At 39.3% G+C, this 21,291-nt stretch overlaps 2 protein-coding genes across 2 annotated transcripts; one reads left to right on the top strand and one right to left on the bottom strand.

The window, feature by feature from the left end:
* Positions 1-340: 340 nt before the first annotated feature.
* LOC310945894 (cytochrome P450 2K3-like) lies at positions 341-4,818 on the bottom strand (the record flags this gene model as incomplete). The annotated part of the gene is made up of 3 exons (XM_083912151.1): positions 341-514; positions 4,372-4,512; positions 4,762-4,818. Coding segments are annotated over 3 exons (372 nt in total), but the record flags the coding sequence as incomplete, so codon positions are not given.
* A 4,357-nt stretch (positions 4,819-9,175) lies between these two features.
* On the top strand, positions 9,176-20,308 carry LOC310945665 (cytochrome P450 2J4-like). The gene is made up of 9 exons (XM_083911832.1): positions 9,176-9,396; positions 10,947-11,109; positions 12,078-12,227; positions 12,441-12,601; positions 13,538-13,714; positions 16,809-16,947; positions 17,691-17,878; positions 19,521-19,662; positions 19,810-20,308. The coding sequence occupies exons 1-9, from the start codon at positions 9,196-9,198 to the stop codon at positions 19,983-19,985; spliced, it is 1,497 nt and encodes a 498-aa protein (XP_083767958.1). The 5' UTR covers positions 9,176-9,195; the 3' UTR covers positions 19,986-20,308.
* The last annotated feature ends 983 nt before the right edge of the window (positions 20,309-21,291 follow it).

Below are 21,291 nucleotides of genomic sequence, written 5' to 3'. Positions count from 1 at the left end.
TTACTTAACCTTAGATATCCCAACATTGGCAGAAATGATTTCAGTTGCTGTGAAAGTCTTGCATTCCACTTGGAGATTTCAAATCTTTATTGTCAGATTTTATTTTTTAGGATTCTTGTAACTTTGTCTAATTCCTTGTATAACTGTGTTGTTTTTGATTCTCTTGACTATAAATGTTTCTAGTTCTCTGAGATCTTAATCTCAATGAGACTGCCTGATCACATAGAAATGTGTTATGCAACTAACATTTCACTTGCGAGAAATGATTGGTGATCTTTGATTTGTTGATGCAGAGATAAAGTTTTTGCTGGCGCAGGGATGAGAAAAGGTTTGGAGCCAATCAGCGAGGCACAGCTAGCATCCTGAACTTCTTGGGGGAATGGGTATAGCCCAGCACATCCTTCAAGCCTGGTACTTCTCCAGGAGCAGGAGAGAAGGTGAAGTGTTGGAGGAGAGCTGTAAAGAAAAGGAAGAGCTCCATTCTGGCCAGGTGCTCCCCTAAACACACATTTACCTGTGGGGAAACGGTTGACAGCAGCTCCAGGTAACTAGACTCCTTAACTACATCTTGCTATCATGTTGGTATTGGGAGTAGGAATTCATGTGAGCTAAATAGTATGAATGAAAGCGGAGGAATATCGAGCAAACCTGCTGAAACATGCAAGACGGCGTCTCTTCTGCAAAACTGGCCCTCTGAATCCAAGAAATGCTCAGGATTGAAGATATCTGGAGTAGCCCACTAATTCTTATCAAACAGTACAGACGCGAGGATTGTAGTTATTCAATTTCAATTCAATTCAATTTTATTTATAGTGTCGAATCATAACAAAAGTTATCTCAGGACACTTTACAGAGTAGGTAAAGACCACACTCAATGACTTATTTATGATTTACATAGACCCAACAATTCCTCTGTAGAGTACGGTGGCAACGAAAGGAGGAACGTCAGACAGACCCAGCTCTGTGGAGGACGGCAATCTGTCTTGACAGGTTGGGGAGGAAGAAAAGGAGAGAGAAAGAGAGAAAAGACACACAGATGGACAGAGAGAGACAGACACACTCCCAGAGATGCAAGCAAAGCCTAACAGTAACTATAATAATATTTATAGTAATGTGAATATAACGTATATGTTAAGACAGTTAATACAACAGAATAGTAGAAACAAGCACAGCTAAGGTGACAGAATATGAAAATGGTAATAATTATGGTGGCAAACATGATCAATGATGAGTAGTGGCAATAGCAGCTACGATACATCTACAAATTTTATAGTTTATTAAACTAGTGATAGTGTATATGAGTAACAGTGATAATAGCAGCAGAAAGCGCCATGTAGGACCACGGCAGCAGGCACCACCACGATCAGCAGAGACCTGCGAGACGACAAAGCACAGACAGCTCCGGGGAAGAAGCTGAATTAGTGACATGCATTGATGAGACATGAATGGTACAGACAGAGAGTAGAGAAGCTCAGAGTATCAGGAAAAGTATTATCCCCCGGCAGACTAGGCCTATAGCAGCATAATTAAGCAGAATAAAGTCTTATCGTAAGCCCTAGCTGTAAGCTTTATCAAAAAGGAAAGTTTTAAGTTTACTCTTAAATAAGGGGACAGTGTCTGCCTCCCGAATAACATTTGGGAGTTTGTTCCACAGGAGAGGAGCTTGGTAGCTGAAGGCTCTGCCTCCACTTCTACTTTTGGAGACTCTAGGAACGACGAGTAGCCCTGCATTCTCAGAGCGCAGAGATCTAGTTGGGTGATGCGGTACTATGAGCTCTTTAAGATACGACGGAGCCTGACCAATAAGAGCTTTGTACGTAAGGAGAAGGATTTTAAATTCTATTCTAGATTTTACAGGTAGCCAGTGCAGAGAAGCTAATACAGGAGAAATATGTTCTCTTCGATTTGTTTTAGTTAGTACACGAGCTGCAGCTCTTTGGACCAACTGGAGACTCTTAACAGACTTATTGCAGCAGCCTGATAATAAGGAGTTGCAATAGTCCAGCCTAGAAGTAACAAATGCATGGACAAGTTTTTCTGCATCTTTCTGAGACACAATGTTCCTAATTTTTGCAATATTATGCAGGTGAAAATATGCAGTCCTTGTTGTTAGTTTTATGTGAGAATCGAAGGACATATCCTGATCAAAAATAACACCCAGATTCCTTACTGTGGTGCTGGAGGACAACACAACATCATCCAGAGTAACAATGTCTTTAGCTATTGAGTTTCGGAGACCTTTGGGGCCAAGTAAAATAGTTTCAGTTTTGTCTGAGTTTAACATCAGAAAATTGCAGGTCATCCAGCTTTTTATTCCCTTGATGCACATTTGAAGTTTATCTAACTGATGGGTTTCTTCTGGTTTGATCGACAAATATAATTGTGTATCATCAGCATAACAATGAAAATTCATGGAGTGCTTCCTTATAATATTTCCTAAGGGAAGCATATATAAGGTGAAAAGAATCGGTCCAAGGACAGAACTCTGTGGGACTCCGTGACTAACTTTAGTGTGCATGGAGGATTTGTCATTAACATGTACAAATGAGATCTATCTGATAAATATGACTTAAACCCGCTCAATGCGGTTCCTTTAATGCCAATTAGATGCTCCAGTCTCTGTAGCTGGATGTGATGGTCAATAGTGTCAAAGGACACTAAGATCTAGTAAAACAAGCACAGAGACAAGTCCTTTGTCTGAAGCTATTAGAAGGTCGTTAGTAATTTTCACCAGTGCTGTCTCAGTGCTATGATTTGCTCTAAATCCTGACTAGAAATCCTCAAATATCTCATTATTATGTAAAAAGTCACACAGCTGATTGGCGACTAATTTCTCGAGGATCTTAGAGAGAAAAGGAAGGTTAGATATAGGTCTATAGTTGGCTAGTACCTCAGGATCAAGACTGGGCTTTTTAAGAAGAGGGTTAATTACAGCTACTTTAAAAGACTATGGTACATAACCTGCTGATAAAGACATGTTAATCATATCTAATACAGGAGTGCTTATTAAAGGTAACACTTCTTTAAGTAACCTAGTTTGAATAGAGTCTAGGAGACAAGTAGATGGTTTTGATGCTGAAATAGTAGAGGTTAATTTGTTAAGGTCGACTGAAGAAAAGCAGTCCAATATATCAGGTCGTACAGTTTGTAAGGTTCCTGGGTTTGATGAAAAATTGGTGCCAAGCGAGTGGATATTGTCTCTAATAGTTATAATTTTGTCATTAAAGAAGGTCATGAAGTCGTTACTACTGAGGGTTATAGGAATACATGGCTCAATAGAGCTGTGGCTCTCTGTCAGCCTGGCTACAGTGCTGAAAAGAAATCTAGGATTGTTCTTATTCTCCTCTATTAAAGATGAGTAATAGCCTGCTCTGGCATTACGGAGGTCCTTCCTATAGGTTTTAAGACTTTCTTGCCAAACTAAGTGAGATTCCTCCAGTTTAGTGGAGCGCCATTTACTTTCCAACTTTCGCGATATTTGTTTTAATTCATGGGTTTGTGAGTTATACCACGGAGCTAACTTCCTCTGTTTTATTATCTTCTTTTTTAAGGGAGAAACAGAGTCGAGTGTTGTTCTTAGAGAGCCTGCAACACTGTCAACAATGTGATCAATTTCAGAGAAACTAACGTTAGTGCAGGAGTCTTGAATATTAGGATAAGGCATTAAAGTAAATGCAGATGGAATCGCCTCCTTAAATTTAGTTACAGCACTATCAGATAAACATCTAGTGTAGACACTTTTACCCAGAGGCGAGTAGTTCTGTAATATGAATTCAAAAGTTATTAAATAATGGTCTGATAAAATAGGATTCTGTGGAAAGACTATTAAGTCATTAATTTCCACACCATAAGCCAAAACAAGGTCGAGGGTGTGATTAAAACAGTGAGTAGGTTTATGTACACTCTGACTAAAACCAATCGAATCTAATAGAGAGATAAACGCGATACTGAGACTATTATTATCGCTGTCCACATGAATATTAAAATCACCTACAATGATTACTTTGTCAGATTTAAGGACTAAATTTGACAGAAACTCTGAGAATTCAGACAGAAATTCACAGTACGGACCAGGAGCACGGTACACTATAACAAACATAATTGGCTGCACAGTTTTCCAGGTTGAATGTGAAAGACTAAGAACAAGACTTTCAAATGAATTAGAATTTAGTTTAGGTTTAGGGTTTATTAATAGGCCTGAGTCATAAATAGCTGCAACGCCTCCTCCTCGACCACTGCCTCGACGAATATATAGTTATAGAATAATATAGTTATAGCTGTGCCCTGGAAAAACAGATTTGAGATGTGGATTTAAGTTGTGTTAATTTACAGCCATTCATATCTGGGTAAGTCTGCTAAATGGTCCCTTACTTTGGGTATTAGGTATCCTCCCAGTATAGTGTCTTCACTGGCCCTTTTGGGGAATCCCAGGGGAACAATATTTCCCAACCTTTGTGTCTCATGGATGACAGCGTCACTGTAAGGCAGGTTGGATCTGTCAGCCAGAGTGGGCTGCCGCTCCGATTATAGCCTGCTGTTTAAACATATTATGTTAAAGGACATAAGAAAAATAGAATGATATATTCTGTGGGTAACGGGGGCGGGGATAGATAAGCTTTTGCTTCTCCCGCTTTCTCTTTCGGTCATGTGAATTGTAAACCAAGATTAAGTGTGATGAAGATTGATCTAACTGACATGCCCGAAATAAACAAATAAATAAATTAACTAACCCTGTATCTCTGGGTAGTGCATCAGGTATACGAGGGCCCAGCGTAAAGTGTTGGCACTACTTTCTGTACCAGCCTCAATCAGGTCAAGGGTTCAAACCAGCATGGTTTCAATGTTGAAGCCAGCCTGGGGGTCCTCCTTTTGCGGGCAGAGTTAGAACATCATACGCTAGGACGCCATACCTCCTGCTCTACATCGAAGTTGATACATTTTTTATCGATTTTATTTATTTATCATTTTCATCCTATGATTACAACTGTGTGGTCAGTTTGTGATGAATTTTCTGCAATAAAACTAACTAAAAGCAACAACTGCATTGAAATATTTGTCTTATCTGCCATCCGAGGCAAGGAAATCTGGTCTCGCGAATTTACAAGTCTTGTACGAGATTGAGCGTGCTATTCGGAGCACGCATCAGTTTCACACACACACTCATTAAGAGGTTGTACACACAGCTTGCTTTGCTCTATGGGACAAATACATGGACCTCAGGGCTCTAAAGATATTGCCCCAAACCACTCCCCTAAACTCTCCCCAAATCTCGGCCATTATGATTCTAGTGAGTGACCGACAGTCTATGCGTGACTGGAAACTGAGTTGATAGTTGTAGTGGGAGGGACCACGACTTGGAGCGGCCGCTGTTCTTAACTGTCAAATCTCTTAACTAGCCTTTATCTCAGTTTTGACTTGTCAGAGCAGGAAAAGCAGAGGTGTTACTAATAACATTAATGATGGTGCTGTTTTATTCAAGTTCAGTTTCGTGGATTACGGATTTTCAACTCCCTCACTTAGAAGGAGTAGTACACACACATATGCAAACAGGATACACATGCATCAAATGGAGAGATGTCAGAATTGGCCTGCCTGTGGAAAGGCGCTCCGAGCAGCTTGGTGCCTTGCTTAAGGCAGCAACCAGTCCATTTCTATACTTTGTCCTGAGGTGGGACTTGAAGTATGGCGACCCTCTGGTTCTCACACCAAGTCCCGACAGCAATGGTTACATTGGAATCCAATAACAAAGGGATCTGTTAATGGCTTGTGTGAACAGGTAGAATGATCACTGCTAGCAAAAACTTGTTTATATAGGCACCTGGTTAATGTTTTAAGACAAAAGTGTGAAGTTATCCTTTACAACGATTTCAGGGAGCTTTTCTTAAAATGTAAAAATGTCATGCATCATTTTTATCACAAGGGTCATAAGGTTTCCACTCTTCCTGTGCTTCTCTACTTCCTTTTTCAGGAAATTCATGATCTCCTTTTAGTTGGCGAGGACGGTCTGGTGAGGTCCTAGCAGGTACTTCAGCAATCCAGGGAAGGCATCGTACAGCTACGGATAGGAAAAACTGAGATCAGTTGTGTTGGTTGTAGTTGGTTATATGATCACATCGTAGATGAGGCAGATCATGAATTACCTGAGTCTGAGCAGAGCCAGCGAGCACAATGGCCTCATTGTCCAACTCAAGAAGCTTGCAAAAGCTTCAATGTATTCAAAGCGATGTCTGAAGACCACAGACGAGATGATGTTACTCACTGCATTCTTTATGATGTAGTGGGGGTTGAATGGTCTTCCTTGGAATGTCGTAGGTGGAATTAAATTAAATTGATGATAAATTATATTAGGAGGTAAAATCAGTCAAACAAAATTCTTAACAAAGAAAGCAAGCAACCCATTGCCTTAACATATTTAAAGGCTCTGTACTTAATATTAAGAACATTAATGCAGCAGCAAACTACTGTTTTCTATGTACAGATATAGTTGAGTAATGAGGTCCTGAGCAGAGTTTGTTTGTGATGGACAGTCCTGCCATGACTGTGGTTAGTTCCACAACATGCACATTTAAGAAGCACCTTTGTTGAAAAGTAATTATTGTCACTTCTCACTTTTGTGCATTGAATATACTAACCTCAGATACACACTACACGAGAATCAAGACTGTGTTGGTCCTGATTCCCCCCTCCATCAACTGTTTCATGATCTCAAATTACAAGTTACATTGGATTTGAATTATCAAAGGGTGCAGCAATAAAATAATACCATTTAATAATAACTTATCCCTAGTAAAGCATAGACATCTCACCAGAGGTGAGGAGAGACTTGGTGACTGAAGTCTCTGCTTTAATGACTATACAGGAAATAAGAGACTCAACGTGGGCTGAGAAGTTAAAGACTTGTCACTTAAATATTAAAAGTGTGTGTGTGTGTGATGGGGCTGATGTAAGCTAATGTCAGCTAAGCAATACAATCGACAGAATATAATTTTGGCATTTTGAAATTAAATTAAGAAGTAAACAAGCTTTTGTTTGATTACATTGTAGTCTGTCTGTCAATATTTCCCTGTTTTAAAGTGACAGGGAGAGAATATGTTTTTGATTGAGAATTCAACTAAATTTTATTTACAGTGCCAAATCATAACAAAAGTTATCTCAGGACACTTTACAGAGTAGGTAAACACCACACTCTATGACTTATTTATGATTTACATAGACCCAACAATTCCCCCGTAGAGTACGTTGGTAACGAAATACCTTCCCTATAACAGGCAGGAACGTCAGACAGACCCAGCTCTATGGAGGACGGACATCTGTCTGCACCAATTGGGGAGGAAGAAAAGAAGAGAGAAAGAGAGAAAAGATGGACAGATGGACAGAGAGAGACAAAGACAGACACAAAGACAGAGAGACAGACACACTTCCAGAGATGCAAGCAACCACAAAAGTAACAGTAACTATAATAATATCTATATTAATGTGAATATCACTTATATGTTATGGCAGTTAATACAGCAGAACAGCAAGAAACAAGCACATCTATGGGGATAGAATAATACAATGATAATAATTATGGTGGTAAATATGATCAATGATGAGTAGTGGTAATAACAGCTGTGATACAATGAGCCATACTACTGATGGTGTGTTTATGGCTACAAATTGTATAATTTCTAAAACTAATGATAGTATATATGGGTAATAATAATAGCAGCAGGAAGCGTCATGCAGGACCACGGTATTATCCCCCGGCAGACTAGGCCTATAGCAGCATCATTAAGCAGAACAAACTCAGCTTAGGCCCCAAGCAGACTCGAAGAGAAATTAAATGCCAATAACAGCAAAGCTGAGGGCTCGTAAGCCCTAGCTGTAAGCTTTATCAAAAAGGAAAGTTTCAAGTTTACTCTTAAATATGGGGACAGTGTCTGCCTCCAGAATAACACTTGGGAGTTGGTTCCACAGGAGAGGAGCTTGGTAGCTGAAGGCTCTGCCTCCACTTCTACTTTTGGAGACTCTAGGAACGACAAGTAGCCCTGCATTCTTAGAGCTTTTATGAAGTTAGAATTCCAATAAATACAATACCTATTCAATTAGGCTACTTGTCATACTTATTGAACAGGTGAGATAAAGTGGCCAATAATATTATTATAAAGAGGCTCCTTTTTTTCTCTCTTTATAAAGAACAGACTTGTTCTAGCCTTACATTAATGACTAAACATGACATAATTCATTCATTCATCTTCAACCGCTTATCCCGGGGTTGGGGTCGTGGGGGGCTGGAGCCGATCCCAGCTGACATCGGGAGGCGGGGTACACCCTGGACAGGACGCCAGTCCCCCACAGGGCACACAGAGACGAACAGAGACAGACAACCATTCACACCTACGGGCAATTTTAGACTCATCAATTAACCCAACACATGCATGTCTTTGGATTGTGGGAGGAAACCGGAGAACCCGGAGAAAACCCACGCAGACACGGGGAGAACATCGCACAGAAAGGCCGAGGTCGGGATGCACAAGAAAAAAGGACTTTGCTCATATGTCTTGCCCAAGAAAAAAGGACTTTGCTCATATGTCTGTTTACCTTCACCACAATACTTTTCTTAGCCCTTAATCCTCACCTGAACCATCAAAATAAAATCAGCTAATAAATCAGTCAAATTTTAGACATACAGAGGAATTAAAAACACATTTCTCTCTGACCCACAGTGCAATAAGTACAGATGTAATATTTACAATAAATACATTCTACGTAGTGCAAAAGAAAAAGAAGAACACAAAAACTAAATAGTGCAAAAGAAATGGAAAAACAACTATTGAAAATGCTCAACGAGTGACTGCAAAGAACAGTGCAATTGAATATAATTATATACAGTATTATAATATAAAGTTGTTACAGTTACCCCCACCATTACTTGCTGCAACATTAGAGTAACATTTACGTATTAATGCATCTATCGTTATGGTTTAATGATCTGAAATGGGCCATTCTGCATAATGAATACTTTGAGTAGCTTTACGCCTTAGCGGGACGGGCTTTTATTTTGAAGGTCAGGCACGCAAACCGGATGTTTTATCTTATCGTCTTGGTTTCAGTCTTGTTATCGGTGTAGATCCAAAAACATTTACTTTGCTTGAGCCCTGTTTAGTCGCATGATCTGCATGAACACCGTGAAGAGCTCTCCTAGGTGAACGGATGGAGACCGTACTGGGCGTCCTCGGCCTGGAGTGGCTGGACTGCAGGAGTGTTTTGATTTTCCTCTGTGTTTTTCTGCTGTTGACTGATGTTTTTAAGAACAGAGTGCCGCCTAACTTTCCCCCGGGACCCTGGGCTCTTCCTGTCATAGGGGACCTGCACCGCATGGATCCCACCAGATTCCACTTGCAGATCAGAGAGGTGACGTTCAAATGCCCGCAAAACGCTGGAAAGTAACTTTTACTCAAGTACTCTACTCAAAGGTTGAACATGTTGAATTAGCAGGACACCGGCATCTAGTGTCTCAAGATCGTAGTGGCAACAACAAAACATAACTCCAGCAGTCAAGTGATGAATGAAAGGGTAACGACTAATTTACGATTAATCAGTTAATTTTATAACAGTAGTTATGGCGTTTCTCTCCTTTCTCTCAGTCCATGGAGTGAATGCTCGGCCTATATTGACTCTGGTTTTTGCCCGTCTCCGCTCACTCAGCTGCTGGGACAAATAACGCCCCCTTCACTGAGGCTCCGAAGCAGCTGCAGGATTGGCAAACTCCATTTCACCCAGTGCCAGCCTACAGTAGCTGCACCCAACAACAGACAACCCTGGCAACCAGCAACGCCCAACGCTATTGGCTGCTACCATGGAAACAGACTGTGACATAAGTCATATTCGAACCCGTAAAAAAATATTATAAATATTAATTCATACTAAATCTTTTTTTATGGAAAAGTAATACTTTCATTCTGTACCCCTCAAAATGCCCTGTGGGTGTTTTATTTTTTGAAATATAGCTTTTAATAAAAATTCAACATATTTAAGTACAATTTTAAGATACTTATACTTTACTTGCGTAAATTAATTTTAATCTACTTTATACATCTAAATATTGTACTTTTTACTCTACGACATTTATTTGCTAACTTTACTTACTAGTTACTTTATGGATTCTAATTATTTATACACATTATTATCAACAATTGGAATACCAAATATTGTTTAGATTAAGCTATACTTTTATCACTTTTATCAACTGCAACATTAAAGTGATATTTACATTAATCAGTATCAATAAATAGATAATATAAAATTCTGAAATTGGCCATGCTGCATAATGAGTACTTTTTGTTTACGTAAAGTACATTTTGATGCTAATTCTTTTGTAGTTTTACTTAAGCAACATTATAAATGAATAAAATATAAAATTGAATAATAATAATAACAATTGACACGGGAACATTACTGAGCGCAACACTGTTATGATCTGCATTGTCGAATTGATATGTATGGTTACACCCCTGATATAGAGTCACTTCTTCTTTATGCTTCAACACTCAGTGATGTGGTTACAACTGGTTTTACAGCAGCAGGATCAGTTTTTTGGTTTGGGTCCATTGTTGCAGGACGTTTAATATCTATGAGCAGGCATTGTTACATTATTAAAGTAGCTGCAGTCACTTGTTTCACGATGTTGAAATCAAAAGGGACATTTTATTTCAAAATAACCACAAGGGAGTTTCGGATAGAAGTACTTAAAAAGACTGCAGTAGTCAATAATGTCCGACTAAACCATAGACGTATGTATCAATCAACTAAACAGACTAAAAGTTTACATTTTTCGACTAAAGTTCTTAGTAAAATTAGAAAATACTTTTGTACAGATTAAATTCATACTGGAGTATGCAGAAATATGCTTTATCGCGTGGTTATTTCATTATGACTAACACCAGTCTGTTGTCTTTGTTCAGTTTGCAGATAAATATGGAAACATTTTCAGCCTTCGGCTCTTTGGTGGAAGGATCGTGGTCCTCAATGGCTACAAGCTTGTGAAAGAGGCCCTGGTCCACAAAGGCGAGGACTACGTGGACCGTCCCGTCATACCATTGTTTTCAGCGTTAACTGGGAATAATGGTAGTTTGTGCTGCCTTTTTTTTAAAACGTTGCTTGTTAGTAATAAGTTAGGGCAGGTGTTCACTCCATGCAGTCCAGCCAAAAACAGTAACATTCCCCAAAAACTGCTGTAACGGATTTGTGTCACTGGTCAGTCAATTTTTGGCTAAATTCTATCAAACTTTGTTTAGCCCACAGATATAAATGGTGGTGGGGTGTTTGAGTTAATTTAATGGAGTTAAACTAAAGTCTAACTTTTTATCTTTGTAACCAAATCTCGTTTTAACGGTCTAATTTATCTTTGTGTTTAGAAGAGTGGTCAAAAAGGATGCTAACAGGTGAATTAGCTGTGTGCTCCTCTCTAGTGGGACACCCTGATCTCCTCTCTGTAAACACTGGGAGCTGCTGGTCGTCCACATTAACATCAATGCTGTCAACACATCTGGGAACATACTTCAGTCTTTCAACAACTCTAAAATACAACGTAAAATATTCCTAATCTCTATTTTTTAAAATTATACCACCACCTGAGCGTCGCCAAAAAATTCGTACTGCTTTCTCTCTTCAAAGTCACTTTTGTAAACTAATTAGACATGTAAACGCCAATGTACAAATATGAAATACCAGATCTTAGAATTGTGTAAACTAATTCTACTTGCCCTTCGGTGTCGATCACCCAGTAAAAGCAACACGAAAAGACAAAAACTGCGTCAGGGGGGATGTGTTCAGACAGGGACAATACCAGCGAACGGCGTCCCACTGGTGACAGTGCGTTAACTAACCAAATCACAGACATTTAGGCCATTCTGTCATCTTCTTTTGACCACTCATGTATTATGTGTTCACTTCCATTCACTGAGCCTCACACCTTGAAAACCTCTGAGTAATAGCATCAGACACCTGACCATATGAGGCATATAGCATTTAGCTAGTTAGTTATATCCATTTCCAAACACTGGCGGTCTAAAGCTGTTTTGTGTTTCCAAAAGGTCTGGTGATATCGAATGGCCATCTGTGGAAGGAGCAGAGGAGATTTGCTCTTCGTACACTCAGAAACTTTGGTTTGGGCAAGAAGACGCTGGAGCTGTCCATCCAGCAGGAGTGCAACTTTCTCGCTGAGGCTTATGCCCTTCAGCAAGGCACTGAACAAATATTATCTTTCAACAAACAAACAGCTCAGCTAATACTATTTTACCATTACACAGATTTTTTTAAATGTTTATTCTATGAACATGTGATGTCCCTCTGCCATTGAACTGTACACCTCAGAGCATGTGCATGTGAGCAAGTATCTAAGGAACTTTGTCCTTTTATTCTGGGAGTCTTATCTATATTTTCTCTTTATTTTACAGGCAAGCCCTTTAATGCCCAGTCACTGCTAAATAAAGCTGTGTCCAACATCATCTCCTGCCTGGTGTTTGGGGATCGCTTTGAGTACACTGACAAGCACCTCCAGTCTATTCTTCAGAACTTCAATGAGTTATTGTACTTAGAGGGAGGTTTTTGGGCACAGGTGAGCCTCCTTTGTGAACAAGAATCCACACAAATCAGGATTTATCCAGTCTGAGGCCACGAGTAAACACATGACGTTAAATTAAAAAAAAAAGGCATTAAATGAGTAACTGTAATAGGAATGTGTAATCAGTGTAAGGAGAAGTACTCATATTCGTTACTAAAGTAAAAGTATTGATACAACAATGAAAAATAATTCAAATTTAAAGTGCAAAAGTTTTACCCCTAGGGATGCAACGATTTATTGAACAAACCTTAGGTATAGGCCGATATTTGCCTTGGTTACAGTCCCTGGTTACAGCCCCCAAATATGTTACGGCCTCTCTCAGTAAAAGAGAAAACGAACATATTAGCTCACTGGGGCCGTGAGCAAAGAAAGTAATCAAAGTTTTATTTATTTTCTTGCCATTTAAAGTTAAACCGAGGTTCAAGTAAACAAACAAATGACGGTTGGAGATCCCAGCCAAAAAGAACAAAAGATGGGGATGTCACCGGGCCAACCACGCGTTGGGCCGTCGGACACGGCTCCTCAAATATAAAATACATGTAAAATAATGAAATGTAAATATATGCATTTATAATAATATAGAAATAATAACTATACATATATTAGATTAAATAAGATCAACTATGTTGGAACTGAAAACCCCTACACACATATTCAAAATATTAAATAAATTAGACCAAAATCAAATTAGATTGAATAATTGCAGTGCCCTTACTGATATAGTATTATACTGTATATTGCATTATTAGATTCGAAACTACTTCTTAATTAACTTTGTTTAGGAGTAAAATCTATCACAGTATATGTCAATTTATATTGTGATATCGATTTATTGTGAGTGTTGTTTTTTTTACAACACCAGCTGAAACAGATGAGTTCTGCCTCCTGTGCCTGTTGCCTGATTCTTGCCTCTGTCTTCTTGCTCTGTAGATTTATAATGTGTTTCCCTGGCTGATGTGGTGGCTGCCTGGACCTCACCAGAGGATATTCACTCTGGTACGAATTTTACATGACTTCATAAAAATCAAGATCCAAGAACACAGAGAAAACTTTGACCCGTCCTCCCCAAGAGACTACATCGACTGCTTCCTCACAGAGATGCAAGACGTGAGTGTTTTTATGCTGTGAGTGTTTTTATGCTGTGAGTGTTTTTATGCTGTGAGTGTTTTTATGCTGTGAGTGTTTTTATGCTGTGAGTGTTTTTATGCTGTGAGTGTTTTTATGCTGTGAGTGTTTTTATGCTGTGAGTGTTTTTATGTCGTGAGTGTTTTTATGCTGTGAGTGTTTTTATGCTGTGAGTGTTTTTATGCTGTGAGTGTTTTTATGCTGAGTGTTTTTATGCTGTGAGTGTTTTTATGTCGTGAGTGTTTTTATGCTGTGAGTGTTTTTATGTCGTGAGTGTTTTTATGCTGTGAGTGTTTTTATGCTGTGAGTGTTTTTATGTCGTGAGTGTTTTAATGTTGTGAGTGTTTTTATGCTGTGAGTGTTTTTATGTCGTGAGTGTTTTTATGCTGTGAGTGTTTTTATGCTGTGAGTGTTTTTATGTCGTGAGTGTTTTAATGTTGTGAGTGTTTTTATGCTGTGAGTGTTTTTATGACGTGAGTGTTTTTATGTCGTGAGTGTTTTAATGTCGTGAGTGTTTTTATGTCGTGAGTGTTTTTATGCTGTGAGTGTTTTTATGCTGTGAGTGTTTTTATGTCGTGAGTGTTTTCATGTCGTAAGTGTTTTTATGTCGTGAGTGTTTTTATGCTGTGAGTGTTTTTATGTCGTGAGTGTTTTCATGTCGTAAGTGTTTTTATGACGTGAGTGTTTTCATGTCTTGAGTGTTTTTATGAAGTGAGTGTTTTTATGTCGCGAGTGTTTTTATGTTGTGAGTGTTTTTATGACTTGTTTTTATACTGTGAGTGTTTTTATGTTTTGAGTGTTTTTATGTTGTGAGTGTTTTTATGTCATGAGTGTTTTTATGTCGTGAGTGTTTTTAGGGCGAGTGTTTTTATGTCTTGAGTGTTTTTATGTCGCAAGTGTTTTTATGACGTGTTTTTATGTCGTGTTTTTGTGCTGTGAGTGTTTTTATGTCATGAGCGTTTTTATGTCGTGAGTGTTTTTATGTCGTGAGTGTTTTTATGTTGTGAGATTTTGTATGACGTGTTTTTATGTCGTGAGTGTTTTTATGTCGTGTTTTTATGCTGTGAGTGTTTTTCATGCTGTGAGTGTTTTTATGACGAGTGTTTTATGCTGTGAGTGTTTTTATGTCGTGTTTTTATGCTGTGAGTGTTTTTCATGCTGTGAGTGTTTTTATGACGAGTGTTTTTATGACGAGTGTTTTATGCTGTGAGTGTTTTTATGACGTGTTTTTATGCTGTGAGTGTTTTTCATGCTGTGAGTGTTTTTATGACGAGTGTTTTATGCTGTGAGTGTTTTTATGTCGTGTTTTTATGCTGTGAGTGTTTTTCATGCTGTGAGTGTTTTTATGACGTGAGTGTTTTTAGGGCAAGTGTTTTTATGCCGTGAGTGTTTTTATGTCGTGAGCGTTTTTATGTCGTGAGTGTTTTTATGAAGTGAGTGTTTTTATGTTGTGAGCGTTTTTATGTCGTGAGTGTTTTAATGTTGTGAGATTTTTTATGACGTGTTTTTATGTCGTGAGTGTTTTTATGCTGTGAGTGTTTTTATGTTGTGAGCGTTTTTATGTCGTGAGTGTTTTAATGTTGTGAGATTTTTTATGACGTGTTTTTATGTCGTGAGTGTTTTTATGTCTTGAGCGTTTTTCGGGCGTGAGTGTTTTTTATGATGTGAGTGTTTTTATGACGTGGGTGTTTTTATGTTGTGAGTGTTTTTGTGACGATTGGTTTTTATGTCTTGAGTGTTTTTAGGGCGAGTGTTTTTCTGCTGTGAGTGTTTTTTATGATGTGAGTGTTTTTATGACGTGAGTGTTTTAATGTCGTGAGTGTTTTTATGCTGTGAGTGTTTTAATGTCGTGAGTGTTTTTATGCTGTGAGTGTTTTTATGACGTGAGTGTTTTTATGACGTGAGTGTTTTTATGACGTGAGTGTTTTTATGTTGTGAGTGTTTTTATGACGAGTGTTTTATGACAAGTGTTTTATGACAAGTGTTTTTAGGGCGTGAGTGTTTTTAGGGCGTGAATGTTTTTATGCTGTGAGTGTTTTAATGACTTGTTTTTATACTGTGAGTGTTTTTATGTTGTGAGTTTTTTAATGTTGTGAGATTTTTTATGACGTGTTTTTATGTTGTGAGTATTTTTAGGGCGAGTGTTTTTATGACGTGTTTTTATATCGTGAGTGTTTTTATGACGATTGTTTTTATGTCTTGAGTATTTTCATGTCGTGAGTGTTTTTATGTCTGGGGTGTTTTTATGCTGTGAATGTTTTTATGACGAGTGTTTTTCTGCTGTGAGTGTTTTTATGCTGTGAATGTTTTTATGACGAGTGTTTTTATGACGAGTGTTTTTATGACGTGAGTGTTTTTATGCTGTGAGTGTTTTTATGACGTGAGTGTTTTTATGCTGTGAGTGTTTTTATGCTGTGAATGTTTTTATGACGAGTGTTTTTATGACGTGAGTGTTTTTATGCTGTGAGTGTTTTATGACGTGAGTGTTTTTATGCTGTGAATGTTTTTATGACGAGTGTTTTTATGACGAGTGTTTTTATGACGTGAGTGTTTTTATGCTGTGAGTGTTTTTATGCTGTGAGTGTTTTTATGCTGTGAGTGTTTTTATGACGAGTGTTTTTATGACGAGTGTTTTTATGACGTGAGTGTCTTTTATGATGTGAGTGTTTTCATGTCGTGAGTGTTTTAATGTCGTGAGATTTTTTATGACGTGTTTTTATGTCGTGTTTTTATGCTGTGAGTGTTTTTCATGCTGTTAGTGTTTTTATGACGAGTGTTTTTTGCTGTGAGTGTTTTTCATGCTGTTAGTGTTTTTATGACGAGTGTTTTATGCTGTGAGTGTTTTCATGTCGTGAGTGTTTTTAGGGCGTGAGTGTTTTTATGAAGTGAGTGTTTTTATGTCGTGAGTGTTTTATGACGTGAGTGTTTCTATGACGTGAGTGTTTTTATGTCGCGAGTGTTTTTATGTTGTGAGTGTTTTTATGTTGCGACTGTTTTTATGCCGTGAGTGTTTCTATGTCGTGAGTGTTTTTATGACGTGTTTTTATGCTTTGAAATTGTCTCTTGTTATTGACAGACGAAGGACAAAGGTTCTGGTTTTGATATTAAGAATTTGACTTTCTGCACTCTGGACCTGTTTGTTGCTGGAACTGAAACCACTTCCACTACTTTACACTGGGGGCTGCTGTACATGATTTACTACCCTCACATACAAGGTGAGTGTGTATCGCATAAGTCATCTGCCCTGCCGCATCCCTGCATGGTTTGTAAGGGCGCACTCACACTGTCCTTCCGCACCGCGCCCCGGGCTTTAGGGTACTTGTCCCCCCTCCCTCTCCCCCCGCGCCCCAGGCCCGTTTGTACTCACACTGCCTGGGCCTCGCGCAAATGTTTCTCGCTGTCCATACGTCATCACGCCGTAACACGTCACACGCATTGATTGACGTCGTCGCGATGCGTCGCTTTGTTTACAAATCTTTCCATAGACCTCAGAGTTTTTGTGCGTCTTGTTAACTGTTTTTAAATATTTTCATCCGACCAAATCTGCAGTAAACACTCCACCTCCGCATCACACCAACGTGAACCTTTCGCCGCCATTGTTGTTGTTGTTAAATGTCCGCGCATGGTCCCCCCTATGTCCGAACAGGCGCACATAAATTACGTCAGAACCGTCGTAGGCCTCGTGCTCGTACATGCGCAAACGGGCTCTACAAAAGCCGACCTCTCTCAGGCGGGCCGTGGACGGCCCGCTGTCCGCAGTTATGCGCGGAGCGGGTGCACTCACACTGCTCAAAAGCACTAGGCTTTAGCTGAAAAAACGGTTTTGGCCCGGGACGGAAGGACAGTGTGAGTGCAAGTGTGTTAGGGGTGTCTCAGGTCAGGCCTGTGTTAGGAGAGTAAGTGCATGGGATGTTTTTCCCACATTTATGAACAGACTCACATTGTTTCCTGTGCGCAGAGAGAGTCCAGGCTGAGATCGACACTGTGGTGGGTTCATCCAGACAGCCCTCTGTGAGTGACAGAGAAAACATGCCCTACACCGATGCAGTCATCCATGAAATCCAGAGAATGGCCAACATCCTTCCCCTCAATCTGGCCCACATGACAAACAAGGACACCACGCTCGACAAGTACACACTCCCAAAGGTACATGATGCTCGTGTGGTGCATAACTTTGCTCACTGTTTGTTTTCTAAATTGGCAGCATGGCTTTTTAAGTTGGTTGTGCTCCTTGGCAACCTACTCAAGACATCAGTTTCCCACAAACACTGAAACAGTCAGTCGACAGTAAGGCTTGTTTCCTGCAGGTAAAGTGGAAGAGAAATGAACGCATTATAAACACGTTATTTTCCACTCCATGGCCAGCTGCGGCTTGGATTTTGACGCTTGTGTGTTCGTGGTGTTACTTACTTACTAAGATATTCCTTTATTAGTCCCACAAAGGGGACAATTTCATTATACAGCAGCAAGTGGATAGCACAGATAGAAAAAGGATCACTAGAAAATACAGAAAAAAGACCACTCCATAGAAAGGCTGATGCCACATACTGTGGAACATTGGTAAGGTAGTCCAAAATCCAGTATGCGGGGTGCCAGTCCGTTTTCTGCGTGCTCCAGCTTATCCCTCAGAAGTGCAGGCTGTATTGTGCGGAAAGCACTGGAGAAATCAAAAAACATGATTCTCACAGTACCACTGGCCTGTAGCTGCTGAGGTCCTTGGGGTGCAGCGTCTTTGGGACAGGCACCATGCAGGATGTTTTCCACAGCTGTAAAAACTGCATGAAGAGAAAGTCAGCTCAGGAGAATTCCTATTTTTTTCACGTTTTAACTGCCATTCAAATATCATCACTGACAATCTAAATGGGTATGAAAACGATTTGTTGAGTTGAAAATGTTAGATTTAGCCACTGTTACAGACGATTATGAATTTAATTATGTATATGGTTACACTGTTTAGATGCTTTCAGCTGTTTGTGATCTGAATTCTGCATTTGAAAACAAATTTTAAATGTACTGAAAATGAACTAAAAAATTGATAATAAGTAACTGTCTGTAAGGTAAGAAATTTAATTGAAAATTCCATTTTATACTTGAGAAATAATCAGAATTAATGTAGAAAATAAATAGATTAATTTATTTAATTTAGATTAATATGACATATAAATAAACTGCTTGTTGTAAATTACCAGACATTTTACACTTAATTAAACATTACTACGTTTATTATACGTTAAGTGCCTCTTCTGGGAACTTTTTGATCACATGACATGATCTTAATGAGCTCAGTTTTCATCAGTTGTAGATGATGAAATTTCCATTTTCTTTGGAGAAATTAAGGTTCATGTTGATTTAATTGTTGGGATTGTTGGGAAACATTCCTTCACGATTCAAATTTTAATAGATTTTTTTTTGTAGTTGTGTTGAATTTGTTTTTCTGCCGTTTCCAAGGTTGAGAATGAACCTTGAAGCTCAACTTCGTCTTTTGTTTCTTTTCACCTGTTTCCATTTCATTTATAAGAACAAACTCGGCAAGAAATATGCACAACGTGAAACATATATTTCCCTTGTAGAGCAGATATTATTCATCTAAGCAATAACTAAACCAATTAATTGAGGTTACGTTTTCAACTGAGCTATATTTGTGCTTAGAAATTAAACCGCTGAAGTCTGGTGGGTGGTGTTTCCCAGTCCATTAAAAACTATGACAGGACGGCCGAAAGGGTTGGTGGCTGGAGTCAGAAACAGAGATTTCATTTGATTACATGTTTGGATTAATGTCCATCCTCAGGGGACTCTTGTCCTGCCCACACTGGTGTCGGTTCTGCGTGATGAGTCGATGTGGGAAACTCCGCACTCCTTCAACCCTCAACACTTTCTGGACCAGGATGGCAAATTTAGGAAAAGAGAAGCCTTCCTTCCTTTTTCAGCAGGTTAGTTGCAACCATCTAAAACCTCTACGTGGTTCAAACCAGACAGACGAAAGAAGCCATCAGGTTACATATCTTATTGTTCTCATCGTGTCTTATAAAAGAGAATACAGATGGTGTGAGCAAGATTGTTGGATTGTGTGTTCTCAGGTAAGCGTGTGTGTCTCGGGGAGCAGTTAGCCAGGATGGAGTTATTCCTCTTCTTCACCTCCGTCCTTCAGAGGTTTTCTTTTTCGCCACCCGCTGGAGAGCAGCCCAGTCTGGAGTTCAAGCTAGGAGCCACTCTCTGTCCCAAACCTTACCGCCTCTGTGCCATCCCACGATAAACTGCTAACCGCCTCCAACTGCACCGTCACCAAACCAACACTAAATCTCTCTCTTCCTCTACATGCCTTATAATCAGCGTTAGGAAGTTTACTTTTGACATGTAACTGGTTACTTATCACGGGTTATCTCAAGACATTTTACATAAAGAGAAGTTAACGCACGTTTAAAAAGTGAGACGCTAGAGAGAACTATTCGTTTGAATGCATAAGTAATGTGAATAAAAAAAACCTTCACAGTGCTCCTTTAGGGGGCGGCAGTAGCTCAGTCCATAGGTGACTTGGCTGGGAACCGGAGGGTCCCCAGTTGGAGTCCCTGTGTGAACCATGAATGAAGCGTGGACTGGTGGCTGGAGAGGTGCCAGTTCATCCTCTGGGCACTGCCGAGGTGCTGTTGAGCAAGGCACCGAATCCACAACTGCTCGGGGCGCAGATCCATTTGGCAGCCCCCTCGCTCTGACATCCTTCCATTAGTTGCCTGTGTATAGGTCCTGTTTGTGCATGTGTGTAGTTCGGACCTGTGTGTGTGTAACCTGAATAATAATAACAGAGTGAAAAAATTGAATCTCCCTTGCAGGATTAATAAAGGCATTCTTCTTCTTTAAGGCAAAATATATTTACATCTGGGTACAAATATCAAAGTATGCTATTCACACTGGGCTCGGTCGACAACAATGCTAGTTTCACCTGTTTTTTTGCCTAGACCTAACCAAGTTGTTTCGTTGTCTAAATTTGACCAAACTGTGAAAATAATAAGTCAACAAATTTTTAAATTGGTCTCAGGCTGGATTCGAACTAGGGTCTCCTGGGTGAAAATGTGATCCTTGCTCGTTTACTACCACAATACCACACTTTGTCACTCTTTGACTCTACGGATGAGGGGGTGGATGTAAATAGCCAGAGTAATAGTAATATATAAGTATATGCTATACTGATAGTTAACCATCGTGTGAGTAAAAGATAATTTGTCGTTTTCTTATTTATCAAAACTTTCTTCATTAATGTAATCTACAGAATTAAAAATAAAAACCATTGTCAACTGAATTCCTACTTTATATTCGACTGCACGTGAAAAATCAGCTCAGGCTTGATATGATCACGTTCACACTGTGGTTTCAGTCAAAACAAGGAGGATGCAGTCAGTCTCAGTGCTGTTGATCAACTTGAGCATGTGTGATACGAGCCTGAAAACCAAACGTAACCAAACCAGATGTTAAATTTGCTCTGGCAGGTAGCCTTCATTAGACAGATTTCCCAGGGGAACTGTCATAGTTACTGATGTAACTGGAGTTCTCAATCCGGGCAATTT

This window comes from Echiichthys vipera (assembly GCF_963691815.1).
Source record: "Echiichthys vipera genome assembly, chromosome: 4".
Lineage (NCBI taxonomy): Eukaryota > Metazoa > Chordata > Actinopteri > Perciformes > Trachinidae > Echiichthys > Echiichthys vipera.
This window is presented reverse-complemented; position numbering and strand designations above follow the sequence as displayed.

What these genes read in the sequence shown, in the direction of transcription:
- LOC310945665 (XM_083911832.1), top strand. Translation starts at nt 9,196, where the DNA reads ATGGAGACCGTACTGGGCGTCCTCGGCCTGGAGTGGCTGGACTGCAGG. An exon ending in TCCACTTGCAGATCAGAGAG is followed by an intron (nt 9,397 to 10,946) that starts GTGACGTTCAAA and finishes GTCTTTGTTCAG; the next exon opens with TTTGCAGATAAATATGGAAA. An exon ending in CTTCCTTCCTTTTTCAGCAG is followed by an intron (nt 19,663 to 19,809) that starts GTTAGTTGCAAC and finishes GTGTGTTCTCAG; the next exon opens with GTAAGCGTGTGTGTCTCGGG.